Raw genomic sequence first — 14420 nt, 5'->3', positions numbered from 1 at the left:
CAGGTTGTGACAACCACGGAGGCGGATGGCATCAAATTTTATGAATGCACTCACTACAGATAGTGTGAGAAATCAACTTAAAGAAAATATTTTTTTGGAAAATTTAGAATTTTGTCTTTATTAAGTTGCATTTTTCATATAAGCGTACCAATTTGTGTGTCACCGCCTTCGTGATCAACTCACAGTTGTCTTAACCTGTACTTTCAGAACCTTGCTTTCGCGAGAGTCTTTCAGTTCTTTCATAACCTTGCCAAAATCAAGGGCTGTTCGTTTCCCTCTATCGAACACCTACGACACCTACATGTCAATACCCTTCAATATATTGATAATGACATTTGTGACATTTTTACTTCTCCATCACCCGCTGAAGTATATTATTTCTCGTGCTTTCAAAACCAAAATAAAGTTGAAATTCCGATGAAAATATGAGCAAATAAGGTAAAAATTGAATTCAACCCACAACACCGCTAGTTCGGAGAGCTACTTCGACTCTACTGTTCCTATTTCGATTAGTCATAGCGCTTTTTTTAGTGTAAGTTAATGCAATAACTCTTCCTCTTACACAGATTTACACAACCAGTTGTGGGAATACGCTCGATTCTATGCGTATCAGGTCAGGATCCTTCTAGTTACAATTCAACGATTGAGTTTCAGTTCACTTGGTGTAATAATAATGAATGTATTACGTCGGCCATGTACAAAGGTAAACATCGACCCTAGTTCAATCGATAACCCAAACAAATGTATAATTTTCCTTACTCGGCCTGTACAGCTAATTCAAATGAGCTTCGAGCTCAATAGAATACCCGCTACACGGCCAGCTTTGTCCAAATTGACTTCTTTGAATTCTGGATATGTGTACAGCAGTCACACAAGAAATATATTTGCCTCGTCTAGTGTCAGCACAGAAAATGAAGATGGACCGATCAAACGTTTCCTCAAAAAGTTTACAAACATCGATAACACAAAGGCGGTAAGTCTTAGCGTAAAGCACACAGTTTCTGTGATCTGAACCAAATTGTAATAAAATTGCAGCGTCTTCAAGTATCCGGTTATACAATGTACGCAGGCGTAGTCGACAACGTCAAGTACAGCGAAATATTTTCAAAATTCAATTTGCCCAACACATTTAACTCATGGTTCTTGATAACCGAAGTGCACATCTGGATGCTGATGGTGCGTTCGATGGCCGAAGGCCCGGAAAAGGGTCAAGACGGCATGTTTCTGCGAAATTGTATCGTCGAAGCGATGTGGTCGGATGTGAATAAACGAGCCAGACAATTGAATTCGGGCAATCTGAGTGAACTTCGCAAACAGATAGAAACATTGTCGGACAGTTTCCGGGCTGCACTGATCACATATGATGAGGGTCTAATGGACGACGATAAGGTGCTTGCGGCAGCATTGTGGAGGCGATTTTTCGAAATGAATTGCAACAATTATGTGCACTTAGAGACGATGGTGAAATTTGTGAGGCAGCAGGTAATGTGAACTCCAAACGTTAGTACATGTTTATGTGAGAAGAGACGAAAGAGATGCATCCTAATGAGAAATGAAAGCCTCGGAATTCCAAAATGAGTAGAAAACCACTCGTTTTGAGGTTTCCGTCTTTCACTCGGACTGGCTCGATTACGTCTCCCTTTCTTTTGTCACACAAGCAAGTGGAATTTGACGAACTTACCGTCACTATACTAATTTCACCAACAATTGAGCATCTTGTTCAGGGCCGTATCTAGATGGGGCGCAGGGGGGCGGCGCCCCTCCTAGAGAAGTCATTTTTTCAATTTTTTTTAATTTTCCCCATACAAAATAATTTTTTTGAACCTTGCGCCCCCCTAGCGCACTCGGATTTTAAAGTCTGGCTACGGTCCTGATCTTGTTTGTTCATTCTAACGTCGAATCAAAACAGAGCCCTACAGTTAACCAACTTAATTTCCGATTTTTTACAGACGAAGCAGCTGGATAGTCTGAGTCGGCAGGATTTTGTTATTAAACCGAATGTCCAGTGGATCAACATCACGGACCTGTAGTGCGGGAACGATAGGATGCATTTTGATTAAAGTTAATGTAGAATTGTTTTTGTTAAATTAAAGGTCATTGACTTTTGCAACACCAAAACAATCTAGTCAGATCATTCGTGTTAAAAATGTTTAAAAAAAATTTTTTTTAAAGAAGTTGCTTCACTGGTTGCAATACCCTCTCTAGCAACGAAATTTCGTTTTAACGCAGTCAAAATACCACCTTATTTTGACAAATTTTACACTGACTTTTTTTGTAATGGAGTTGCCGTGCCGCAATATCGACATCACACGAAAAATACAAATGACTAGGCCCCACCTTTTGGGCGGGTCAGGTCCCTTGACTGACAATTTTTTCAATATATTTTTAATCAATTTCATTTTATTTTCCGTTGTTAAACTTCCGAAACATCACAAATAACTGATATAAAAACCTTCGCTTGAGTACAAATTCAAAAGTACTTTTTCTGTTATCTATTTTCTTGTAAATTTGCGGCCAGATTTTTAATCAATAATAAATCATAAATAGACAAGGACTCGTGTGAATTACAGCCCTCGCTCCGTTCCCCGTTATTTACTACATTCACAAAACCTTTAATCATAAATAAAATAGCACGACTCGTGCGAATGGGTTCTGATGGAAGTTACAGATTTAGCCGCAAAAATCGATTCCAGCGCCAACTTTGTAATTTTCTTTCTCGAATTTCACACGTAATTTCTACTCAAACGGGAATAATTTTGTAATTAGACCCGTACGACGTACTGGGGTCTTATAGGTTTACGCATACGTTTGTAACACGTCGAATTGGACTCCCTGAGTAAGGGGAAACCTATTGTGGTTGTCTAGAGATGCCAAATCCGCGAAAAAAAAAGTCCGTCTGTCCGTCTGTCTGTCCGTCTGTCTGTCTGCACGATAACTTGAGTAAAACGCATCCGATTTTGAAAATTCTTTTCTTTCCCGTTTGGTAATGTCAAAAGACAGGCTAAGTTCGAAGATGAGTGATTTTGGATCGACCCCTCCCGAGCTGTGGCCCAATAAGTGCTTTACGGTTTTTCGAAGATATCTCCGGACATTTAAACGTTAAACTTGTAAGTGATACGTCAAATAAAAGGTATTTACAATACCGATCGACAAAAAAAAAATTTATGGAAATCGGATGACCGACTCGTGAGTTAGACCCCTTGGTGTGGAACAGGCACAGGGCGGCAAGCAGTTTTTGCTTGTAGGTCGGCCACATTTGAACATATTTCGTCTGTTCTAGCTTTATTAGATAGGTATTGACCGTACCAATCAGGGAAAATTTTTTTTATGAAATTATGTTCTCCGGAGCGTGAGCTAGGTCTCTTGGAGTGAGCTCTTATCTGGCTACTCGGAAGTACAGTGAACGTGGTGTATTTTGACAATATCTCGAGTAAATTTTGACCGAATTTCAAGAATTTTTTTTTGTTTGAAAGGTATTAACGAATGTAAAGCGTCGGTACTATTTCCGGTCTCCTAACAAAATGGCTGCCGGCGGCCATATTGGATTTTATTAAAAGTGATATAAAGTGGGAAAAATGATGCTTAGAGAGTTTCTGTTAACATGGAAATAATGTGTTAAGTGTGAGGGGTTTCAGGGATTCCATATATGGACATCTATATATACCTATATACAGCTATATTGAGCTATATACAGACATATAGAGCTATATAATAGCATATTCCTCTGTGAAATGTTTATTTACAGTGAAATATAGGTAAATATAGCGGTATATAGCTGTTTAAATAGGAATTTATGAAATTTGACTTCGTACGGGGCTGTCTATATTGCCTCCGGCAATTTAATTGTATATGATAACAAGGCAAAGAGTGGATAATGTAAGTGATTTAAAAGGAAGAATAGTTTTTCAGCAGAGAAGAAAATGAAGTAAGAGAAATGAAGAGTTTCACATTAAAGGCTTTTGATACGAATAGGTGTTTCGTACGGGTCGGCGTTAGCTATGTTTTTACTTAAAAAATACAAACTCTACTACCGAGTCAAAACATAAACAACCAGAATACATGTCTTATTTACGAGCGTCATATACCTTCATCGCAATTCTTCTTCTTCTTCTTAAAATGGCGGAAATCACAATCCATTACGGCCCTCGCTTCGCTCTGGCCGCAAAAAACTTTTTTTCTGAAATAACTTCCAGATCCTTAATCCCACATAGCCCATCTTCGAACTTAACCTCAGGATTTCAATTCTGCGTCGATTAAAAAAATACAATTTGTAATTGGTTGATAATTACTCAAGTTATCTGGTGTTTACAAGCAAAATATTGGGACAAACAATTCCGTTTTTCATAACATATCATACAACCTTTCATACAAACATTTTAGGGTATTTTCCGGCGTAAGACCATGACTTACAGTCAAGGGAATAAACTTTCTTTCATTTTTGCACACCAAACTGACGGAGCAACACACGAAAAAGGACATCACAAATTATTGACTTTCGAACACCGAAATGGTGACAGTAGACGTAATATTTTTAACACAAAAAAGTCATCGCTGCTCATACTTCATTTAATTTATTTTTAAAAGTGTAAAATTTTCTGTAGGTTTCTTCCAAGGCCGTTAAAAATGTCAGTCGTCATCCACAGAGAAGCCAACACAACCTCACTTTGAAGTTTTAACGAACAAATTTGTTTAAGTTGCGGTTATGTTTGCTTCTGTGGATGACGGTCGGTTGTTTTCGGCCTGTCAAAATTCGTTTTTACCGTACGATGGAAGAAACCTGTTACAGCCGCACACTGTCAATGTTTGCCACCTTTTTTTTATAGGTTGCTATAGAGGGTATTGCTGGTGGCCATCAATGTGCTTAATTCATAAACCGAACAATTTTTAAGATCTTGATGTTCCTTACAACTTACAACTTTTACACCGAGATTGGAAAAGTCATAAAACCGTACAACACCATAATTATGTTTAGTCAAGTTCTTCCGTTAAATAACTATTATGCATCAACGCCACCTTGCCACTTCTCCATTATAGCTCTATGATATTGATGCTACGTATAGTACCAATACTGTCTCTAGCAAACAAACTACTTTTTTAAAGGTGGTGAAAGAATCAACTAGCCCTTGGAATTTATATTTGAATTACAGAGTACGATGGATATAGGATCGAGACTGGCGTAGTCCAAAAAAATTGTTATCATCCCTAGGTGTCAAAAATTGATTTTAAAAATTTTGAAAAATTCATTTACAACTTGTGACTAATAATAGAATCTATTTTTGAGTTTTCGGCCTCCCACCTGTTTGAGATTCTTTGAGATTTTTGTTAGCTGTGTTAGTCCTATTCTACTATTTGAAGTGCAATGCTACAGAAAAAATTAAATCCGGAAGTAGTTTGTCGAAAAAGTCTATTTCGTGAGTCATCAAAGTTCGCCGACTAGGAACTTGAAAATTCGGAAATTGGTGTAGCATTTGATTCGATTTTTGCTCAAGTGAGCCCAAGAATATGTTGTGGGCTATCCAGAACAGGAACGTTTTTGAAAATCATCTGAGAAATGTACGGTATTTTTTTTGCATATCTTTTAGCATATCTTTTCAAAATTTGTTTTTGTTTCCAAAAAATATTTTTGTTTTCAAAAAAAGTTTTGTAAGTATATAAAGAATTTTGGTTTTCAAAAATAAAGTTTTGTTTTAGTGTATAAGGGGTTTGGTTGAAGAAAAAGTAACAAAACTAAAGTTTTGCTTTTTCTACATATGAGAAAATATGGTAATAATTGATTGCAAAGAGAAATAATTTTGAAATGAGAACGAAAAGAAGATTGAGATAAAAGTGAATAAATGAATGGTAATTTTTTTTAGAGCAACGGATTGAGTTTCCTTTTAAAAATTGCTCTCTCTTTATCTGTTGTGTTATACATCATTTTCTATGACTTCGCAAAAACTATAAGTTTGTGGATGATTATTGTTATTGAAACAAATCAATGGATCGGTGGTTAGATGTAATATTTTTGAACTTTTTTTTTCTGTAAATTCAGTTTTATGTAAAACAAATTAGACGAAGCGAGAAAAAAAAATTAACTCCTAAGTTCCGACACCGTTCCGGCGCCCGGCTCGCATTGCGGCCCTCCGCTTCGCTCCGGGGCAATGGGCCGGATCGCTCGGCGTGTTAAAACGCTTTTTAAGTGCAATGAAAATTGGTATTCGTTTCGTAAAAAAATGAATTCTGTGGGGACGAACTAAACTCCTTTACGGCCAGCGTTTTGATCGATCCTAGGAGATTTATCCTTTTACGAAATGTAACGTAAAGGAGTTTAGTTCGTCCCCACAGAATTCATTTTTTTACGAAACGAATACCAATTTTTATTGCACTTAAAAAGCGTTTTAACACGCCGAGCGACCCGGCCCATTGCCCCGGAGCGAAGCGGAGGGCCGCAATGCGAGCCGGGCGCCGGAACGGTGTCGGTAACTTAGGAGTTAATTTTTTTTTCTCGCTTCGTCTCCTTGATTGATCCGTTACGAAATGTAACGTAAAGGCGTTTTGCTCGATTCTAGGACATACATCCTTCTACGAAATGGAACATAAGGGCGTTTTCCTAGATCATAGGACATACATCATTTTAGCATACAGTTTAGCAGTCTATTATAGCTAGATATGGAAATAATAAATGTATGGAAGAAACAAATCAACAAATTAAAAAGTTGAGAGAATACTTTCAGAAAAATAGAATTTAAAAACGGAGCCTCAAATGGAGAAAAACAACTAAAAACTGAGATAAAAAATTTAGAAAAGTAGATAGGCGTTGTCCAAAAAGGACGTCACGTTATTTTCGATTTTTTTGAGGTGGGTCCCTCCTAAATCACACCATATCCGCTTTCTGATTTTGGGGTCCATCCCCCAAAGCGGACGTCCGTATAAGGGAAAAGTAAATTCAAGTTAAACATCATAAGTATCAGGGGCGCCGACTTCTAAGGACAAGCGAGGCTCGGGCACCACTACTCGAATGATGAGCACCACTACATATTTCCAGTTTTACTTGAAGGAGCACCACTACTCCCAGATTCGCTTGTTGTATGAGCACCACTACTTCCAAACACAAGTCGGCGTCCCTGATAAGTATATTCTAAAACCAAAAAAATCACAACAAAAGTCATGGTTCGATAACTGCCGCAGAAGAATCGATTTTTGAGGACTTAGATGATTTTGCATGCTTCGTCCACGTTGAGAAAAATTTCGATTTCAATTCTATGTCTTTCCACTCAATACATTTTTAGTTCACTAATGGAGAAAATAAACTTTTCTAATGGTGCACAATTCAGATGACTTTTGTAAAATCAATTCACAGCTTTTAATAGAGCATGCAATCCTCTACCAATATTCAAAGAGTATCAAACTGTCTTCGTCTTGGACGTATATCACCATTGAACAATGGCGAATTTTCGACTTTAGCTGGATTAGCTACGTGGCCAGGTTGTAGAGGGAAGCCATTTTAACACGAATTAGCTTAGAATTAGTCCCTCTATCCGTTGCGATAAAATAAAATTTCCTTTTCTATGAAATAACTTTCTTTTTTTGGTATATCAAAATTTGCTTTTGGTGATATCAGAATTATTTTTTCGGGTCATCAATTCCTTTTTTTTGGATATCAGAATTCCTTTTTTGGGTATCAATTTCAAATTTCGGTGAATCATAATCATTTTTGGGGATATCAATTTCGAGAGATCAAATTTTTAAAGATTTGACATCTTTATTATTTATTTAAGATATCAAAATTTATTATTTTTTAGTGTATCATGCTGACAGGATATCAAAAATCTTTTTTCAAAACATCGAATACCTTTTTTTAGGATATCAAAATCATTTTTCAGTGTATCACTTTAATTCGATGCCTTTCTAAATTATTTCTCTTTGCAATCAATTATTACCATATTTTCTCATATGTAGAAAAAGTTTTGTTTAGTTTAGTTTAGTTTTGTTACTTTTTCTTCAACCAAACTCCTTATATACTAAAACAAGACTTTTTTTTTGAAAACCAAAATTCTTTATATACTTACAAAACTTTTTTTGAAAACAAAAATATTTTTTGGAAACAAAATTTTTTTTTGAAAAGATATGCTAAAAGATATGCCAAAAAAATACCGTGAGAAATGTTTGTGTAGTGAGTGTTTGTTTGGTCTCAAATTAAAACAAAATGGCTCAATACAGAAAATCGAATTTTTGAAAACGTGATGATAACAATTTTTTGTAGACTTCGCTAGTCTGGATCCTTTATCCATCGCACACCCCTATTACGCAGCTGCAACGATCAAACGATTAAGGAGGCCTCACAGTCATCCGTTTCGCCTCCGTGACAGTTGTCATTTCAAACAATGTGCTCTATTGTATGAAATGCCAACTGTCATGTACACGGAGGCAAAACGGAAGACTAAGTTGCGCCAAAATTTTAAATTATTTTCTGTTGATAATGACGTTGTTCACTCAGCTGGTCAGCTGTCATTTTTACGACATTCTATACAGTGTGTACATGGGAACAAACATATCCGCTATACACTAATTTTGTTTACACATTTGCTATTTTTGTGAGCATTGTAGTCATTAGTTCGTTGTTTTTTTGTTTTGCCAGAGGCTGCAATGGTTCTGCGAATTTCAACAGCATTAATTCCTCACCGCAAGCAATTTATTTCGGCTAACAAACATGCCGATGAGACGCTGAAAAATTGGTACGACCGTTTAAAGGACCTTGCGGTACCATGTGATTACGGAATGCATTCAGAGGCCTTTATTCTGAACCAATTCATCTGCGGTCTGGATGCATTGATTCTGGAATATTTCGGCACGGAACAGACCGATTTATCGGTGAACGATGTGTTTGATTTGACAAAGAGCGTCGAGCCTGTGGATGTTGTAAATGAGCCTGAGGATGTGGTAAGTGTAAGGAAACGGGAGACTTTGTGGTTTGGTAATTTAATGAACACCAATCCGAAACAGAAACAAGTCTTGGTGAGCATAAAATCCGAAGAGGTCTATATATCGGAGGATGAGCAGCACTACAACGACAATACGTTCAGCAGTAGTGAGGACGACGAACAAGGAACAGCAAATGAATTAAACAATGCGCGACCGACGGATACAAAAACAGAGGAAAATGGGGTGAAAAGTAGTGTGAGAAAGGATAACATTCAAGCGATGGTGCCACTGATGGCGGCAAGGGCAACAAAATCGATGAAACCTCCACAATCGTTCGAGTGCTACTTTTGCCACAAAACTTTTAAAACGGCTGGTATAACAAGACGCCCAGGAACACATTGGTAACGTGGACGCTAATTCTGATTCCTCTGATATTGCAGGTAGACTGACGTATCACTTTACGTGTTACCACTCATTCCGGAAACCATCAAAATCGACTGTCAAACGTACAATTGACTTACCACGTCCCGAATCTTACGAGTGCTATGTGTGTCACAAGACAACGCAACTGGCCGGTAACACGAACGCGGTTTTGAAACAAAGAGAGCCATCATCGGTAATGCTAACAATTGTTGCGACGTTGCAGGTCACTTGGTGTATCACTACAAGTTATACCACACAACAACCGGAAAATCGACGACCTGTCCACTGTGCGGAAAATATGTTGCCGACAGCAGCAATATGGTTCGTCACTTGAATTTTCATCTCGGCGAGCACTACCATCGTTGTGATTTGTGTGGTGTGGGGTTCGTAACTCACAAGTTCCGGGAACAACATTCCAACAGGCACAACAACCCGAGCGCAAAGAAGTACAAGTGCAAAAAATGTCCGAAAGTATTTGTTATGAAGATTCATTATAAGAAGCATGTGGAAGAGCATGTACGTATTGAGATTTTGCCGGATGGGTTTGAGAGATTTTACTGATTTTTCTATTTCACACACACGCACACACAGAAACGACCTCCACTCAGCCTACGTGAAACGTTGGACAGTTTAATGAACACGAAGACAACCCAGACTGGAAAATACAAATGTGTTATTTGTGCGGCGCAGTTTGGCAAAGAAAGTAAGTATGTGAAGGGTGAAACGTTTCGGTCGTTCAGTTCCTTTTCGGACAGGTTTCGAGTAAATTTTCCTACTTTCAATAGTGATACCTTTGATGTCGCCATATTGTGATTGGCGAGGACTCTAAACCCATTAGTCGAGTCCTCTCCAAAGTGTCACCTCAATGTTCCCTAAAATTCACCACAATTTGCTAAATGTCCCAGATTAATTCCACAATCTTAGTGTCTCAATGTAGATTTAAACTGTAACTGAAATGCCTTCATGCCCAACAGGCGAACTGACTGCCCATACGAAAGAGCACGACGAAAACAAATTTCTATGCCATCTGTGCGGAGCCAAACTGATGAATAAACGGAATTTGATCGTCCATTATCGAGTCCACACCGGAAAACCGTTTAAATGTGACGAATGCGGTAAAACATTTTCCACCAAGACAAAGTGCAGGAGACAGTAAATTTGTTGTGAAAATTAATCGCGTTTACAACAAAATAATGAATTGTTACTTAACAGTTTGAGAAACCATGCTGGTACTCTACCTCGACCACATAAATGTATGGTTTGCGGCAAAGCGTTCATCCAAAAGCGTCATCTTTCCGATCACTTGAAAACCCACGTAAGTATATTGCAATGGAGGTGGAGTAACTATTCGCGAACTTTTCGTTTTGTCCACGAAATTTTTAACGAAAAGTTCGACGAATTTTACGGTGGATTGAACGAATGCAAAATCATGGATACGATCTGCAAGTTACAGTACTTACGTACATTAGTTTCGTTCATTCATCATTTGTATGAGATTTTTTAAAACATAGATAGCATTTCTTAACGTACGTGGATGGCAAATCAAGCCAAGGTTCTGAACGAACAGGTTGAGACAACTCTGAGTTGATCACGAAGGCGGTGACACACAAATTGCGTCAACGGCTACAAAGTTGATATGAAAACGGCAACTTAAAAAAACAATATTCGGAATTTTCGTAGAAAAATGCAGATAGGCGGGTTACACACCACGTTTCATACAAAAAATTCACCACGCCATACAAACTCAATTTCGGTGAATTTGTTTGTATGGAAAAGGTGTGTTCATGCGTATCTAATAAAATGGCGATCTGCGTGACCTCCCCAAAGTATACAGCCTTGGGTGTCACCCGCCATCGTGGGTGTCTTAACCTGTTCTTTCAGAACCTTGTTTCAAACGCACTAAAAAGATGATCTATTGTGTCTCTTCGTTAGTTACCCGTCACTGTCACTCACTCTCACCGGTTCCAATGCGATCAATGTCCAAAGCACTTTTTTAAAGAAGATCAATTGACCAGACACAAGCTGCTGCATGTCGGTATAACGAAGCCGTGGAATTGTAATTTCTGTGAGAAAAGTTTCAAAACAAATTATACACGCGTCGAACACGAGCGAACGCATGTAAGTGATTCAGTGCTTCTGTACACAGTTTAAAATTTCCCGCTTTACTTCGATTCACATGCATTGTCAACTGTAATTTCAGACCGGAGAACAACCGTATTCATGCCCAATTTGCGGCAGGCGATTCGCCCAGCAGGCATCGCTGCGAGGTCATAGGAAAGTTCATTTGAAACCTCCGAGGCCGACGTCAGGTCGTTCGAAAAAGAAAACGAAGCTGAAGGTAGATAACTCGATTGGAAGCGGGACAGGAGAGGCAACAGATGCATAATATGTTGGATGAGATTTGTAATTGGCTTCGATTGAGCTATTTACCGATTAAATAAACTTTTGAACGAATCTTTTGTGTATTTCTTATGTTTTTCAGTGAATTTGCCCTCTATCCTTTATCTCTCCCAAATGAAATTGTTGATATAAAAACGAATCTCCTCTTGTCATACTTACACTTGGGAACTAGCTGGTTACGTACTTACAGATATAGAACTAATGGCAACCTTATCCAGTAATCCACGTTTCCACATAAATGGTGAAGGCAATTTCGGGTTCCAAGTCACAATCTGTTACTACAAAGAATTGGCAAGGCAGCCTTGAGCAGAAGAAATGTTCAAATTTCAAAAAAATTGCGCCAAAATGTTTGAGTTCAACTAAAATTCGGATAATTTGGATATTTTGTTTGTTGTTTTTACTTTCGTATTTAAGTGTCCACTCCACTCAACAAAAAGTACTCCATGAGAGTGCCGTGAGAGAACAAACTGTCAAATAAACAAAGAAAAAATTGAAAAAATTCAATTTTGTCTCTCACACGGAGTACTTTTTTGGTAAGAGGAAACTAAGCATTACAATTTTATGTCTTGTCAACGCACTTCAAGCATGATTGATCATAATGGTCAGCTGCAGAAAGTACTTCATTTTACATGAAAATGTTTTTACAGTGCCTTACAGTTGTAAGATACACTGTCCATTTTCTGTCCTCTATTTAGAGTATCACTCATGCTTGAAGTGCGTTGGTCTTGTGCATCTTTTGGTGTTGGTTCTGCTTTCATTTCCGTCGCCACGATAAGCAGCCAAGATGAAGCAATGGTTCTACGAATTTCCACAACATCAATTCGAAAAAAATTGTAAAAATCAGAAAAATTTGGAAATTGTTTTTACAAAAAATAGTCCTTGCATCGTCAGTAAGAATTGGGAAGATGAAATTGTACTAGGACGTACGGATTATGAACTACTCAATGGAAACACCCTGAAGTTTTGTATTAAAAATATTTAATAAAAAAAAAATGGTTGACATCGATTAGACAATAGATTTTTCTTTCGAAGAACAATTTTTCAAAGTTAGTTAAATCTTTTCCATCAAAAATATTGTGCCTTAAGACCTTAAGGTACGGTGAATCATTTAAATATTTTTTTATCCTCTCCTTCTCCACCTTTTGTGCAACATGTTTGTAAGACTAAAATTGTTATTTGCGGAAGCCAAGTAAAAATCATTTGGTTAGGACAAACATTTCTGTCCTTCCATTGTATCAGGTTCAGGTGAGCAGTTTTTTCATTGATTTTCTCTTTTACATTCACTGATTATAAACATTATGTGCGAAAACAATATTTTTTTACTCATTTACTCTGTCTATTATTCGGCCTCTCAGAAACAGCGAGCGTATACGCGTTATAATGATTGAATCTTTTACTTCCTTTGGTTGATTAGTGCTTTACATAAAATCTTTTACTTCATTTGTTTTTGATTTAATTAGTCGTAGCCTATCGCTTATTTCTTTTACTGCAAAACGTTAGCCGTTTGTGAAAGTCTGAATGCCGTTTAGAAATGGTAAAATTACAAAAATTGAGAAATATTTTATTGAGCGCAGACTGTCCGTCCACTCAACATATCAACACTAGATCAAAAGTGGATGTGAAAATGCCACAACTTTTGCCAATCAAGTCTATGAGATATCGTGTAGAAAAGATTATTTGATGAACCGAGCAAATACTGTCGAAAAAGGACAAAGTTGTGAGCTGTTATCGTAGAATATTTCGTAAGAGACGTTGAATTTTTGTCGATGCTTTTCCTTGTATTTTATGGTTCCATTGCCCAGCCTGATCTGACCTTGAATTAGCAGAACCCAAGGGTTGACCCTTTTTTTAATTTTTAGCCTGATCTGAAGTAACTGTAAACCTGAAAATTGGTGACCATTACAGAATGTCCTGGTCACAGAATATCAGGTTTGTTTAAGAATGAAAATCTGAGCTTTAGACGGAAAAGTCGAGCATTCGACTCAAACGCCAATCTTTAGACGAAAAAGTCGAGCTTTCGACTGAAAAGGCAATCTTTAGACGGAAAAGCCGAAATTAAGGTGGAAAAGCCGAGCTCTAGACAGAAAAGCCGAGAATTAGATGAAGAAGCCGAACTTTAGACGGAAAAGCCGAGTTTAAGGCGGAAAAGCCGAGCTCTAGACGGAAAAGCCGAGCTCTAGACGGAAAAGCCTAGCTTAAGGCGGAAATGCCGAGCTTAAGGCGAAAATGCCGAGCTTTATACGGAGAAGCCAAGCCGGAAGCTTCGTTAATTTAAGTATCGCCAAAACTAAATTATTTTACGAAATATTCTATTGTGCTATTGACTAGGATGCAAAGACAATGAGTTAATCTTCTGTAAGAAAATTACTTTCGAATCTGTTTGACAAAACCGATAAATTTTTTCAATTCGAAATAGTGACAAATTGAAAGTGTTCCAACGCTGCACTAAGGATAATCTTTTCACACATTTTCATAGTCTTTCTCGTCGTGTCTAATCGTCATACTGATCATACTCTTTACCTTTTAGAAACGGCAAACGTATAGTGTTACATTTATTAAATCTATTACTTCATTTGTTCAATTTTATGCCTGGTGCTTCACACAAATTCTTTCATTGCATTTATTTTCTTGTCGTTGCTGTCGACAACAACTGATTATCCGTTTCTCATTCTAATGTAACAATTTATTTAGTAAAT

The 14420-nt window shown here is 37.6% G+C and overlaps 2 protein-coding genes across 2 annotated transcripts; both read left to right on the top strand.

Annotated features, from left to right (window-relative positions):
- Positions 1-310: 310 nt before the first annotated feature.
- LOC119079419 (ubiquinol-cytochrome-c reductase complex assembly factor 1-like) lies at positions 311-2118 on the top strand. The gene is made up of 5 exons (XM_037187323.1): positions 311-438; positions 567-703; positions 773-973; positions 1036-1482; positions 1950-2118. Exons 2-5 carry the CDS (start codon positions 674-676, stop codon positions 2028-2030), a joined length of 759 nt encoding a protein of 252 aa, XP_037043218.1. The 5' UTR covers positions 311-438; positions 567-673; the 3' UTR covers positions 2031-2118.
- Positions 2119-8501: 6383 nt separating this feature from the next.
- LOC119079418 (gastrula zinc finger protein XlCGF57.1-like) lies at positions 8502-11778 on the top strand. Its single transcript, XM_037187321.1, has 9 exons — positions 8502-8919; positions 8983-9274; positions 9342-9476; positions 9548-9840; positions 9916-10027; positions 10299-10476; positions 10537-10639; positions 11257-11442; positions 11525-11778. Exons 1-9 carry the CDS (start codon positions 8626-8628, stop codon positions 11708-11710), a joined length of 1779 nt encoding a protein of 592 aa, XP_037043216.1. The 5' UTR covers positions 8502-8625; the 3' UTR covers positions 11711-11778.
- Positions 11779-14420: the final 2642 nt, after the last annotated feature.

This window comes from Bradysia coprophila, unplaced genomic scaffold, assembly GCF_014529535.1.
Source record: "Bradysia coprophila strain Holo2 unplaced genomic scaffold, BU_Bcop_v1 contig_324, whole genome shotgun sequence".
Lineage (NCBI taxonomy): Eukaryota > Metazoa > Arthropoda > Insecta > Diptera > Sciaridae > Bradysia > Bradysia coprophila.
This window is presented reverse-complemented; position numbering and strand designations above follow the sequence as displayed.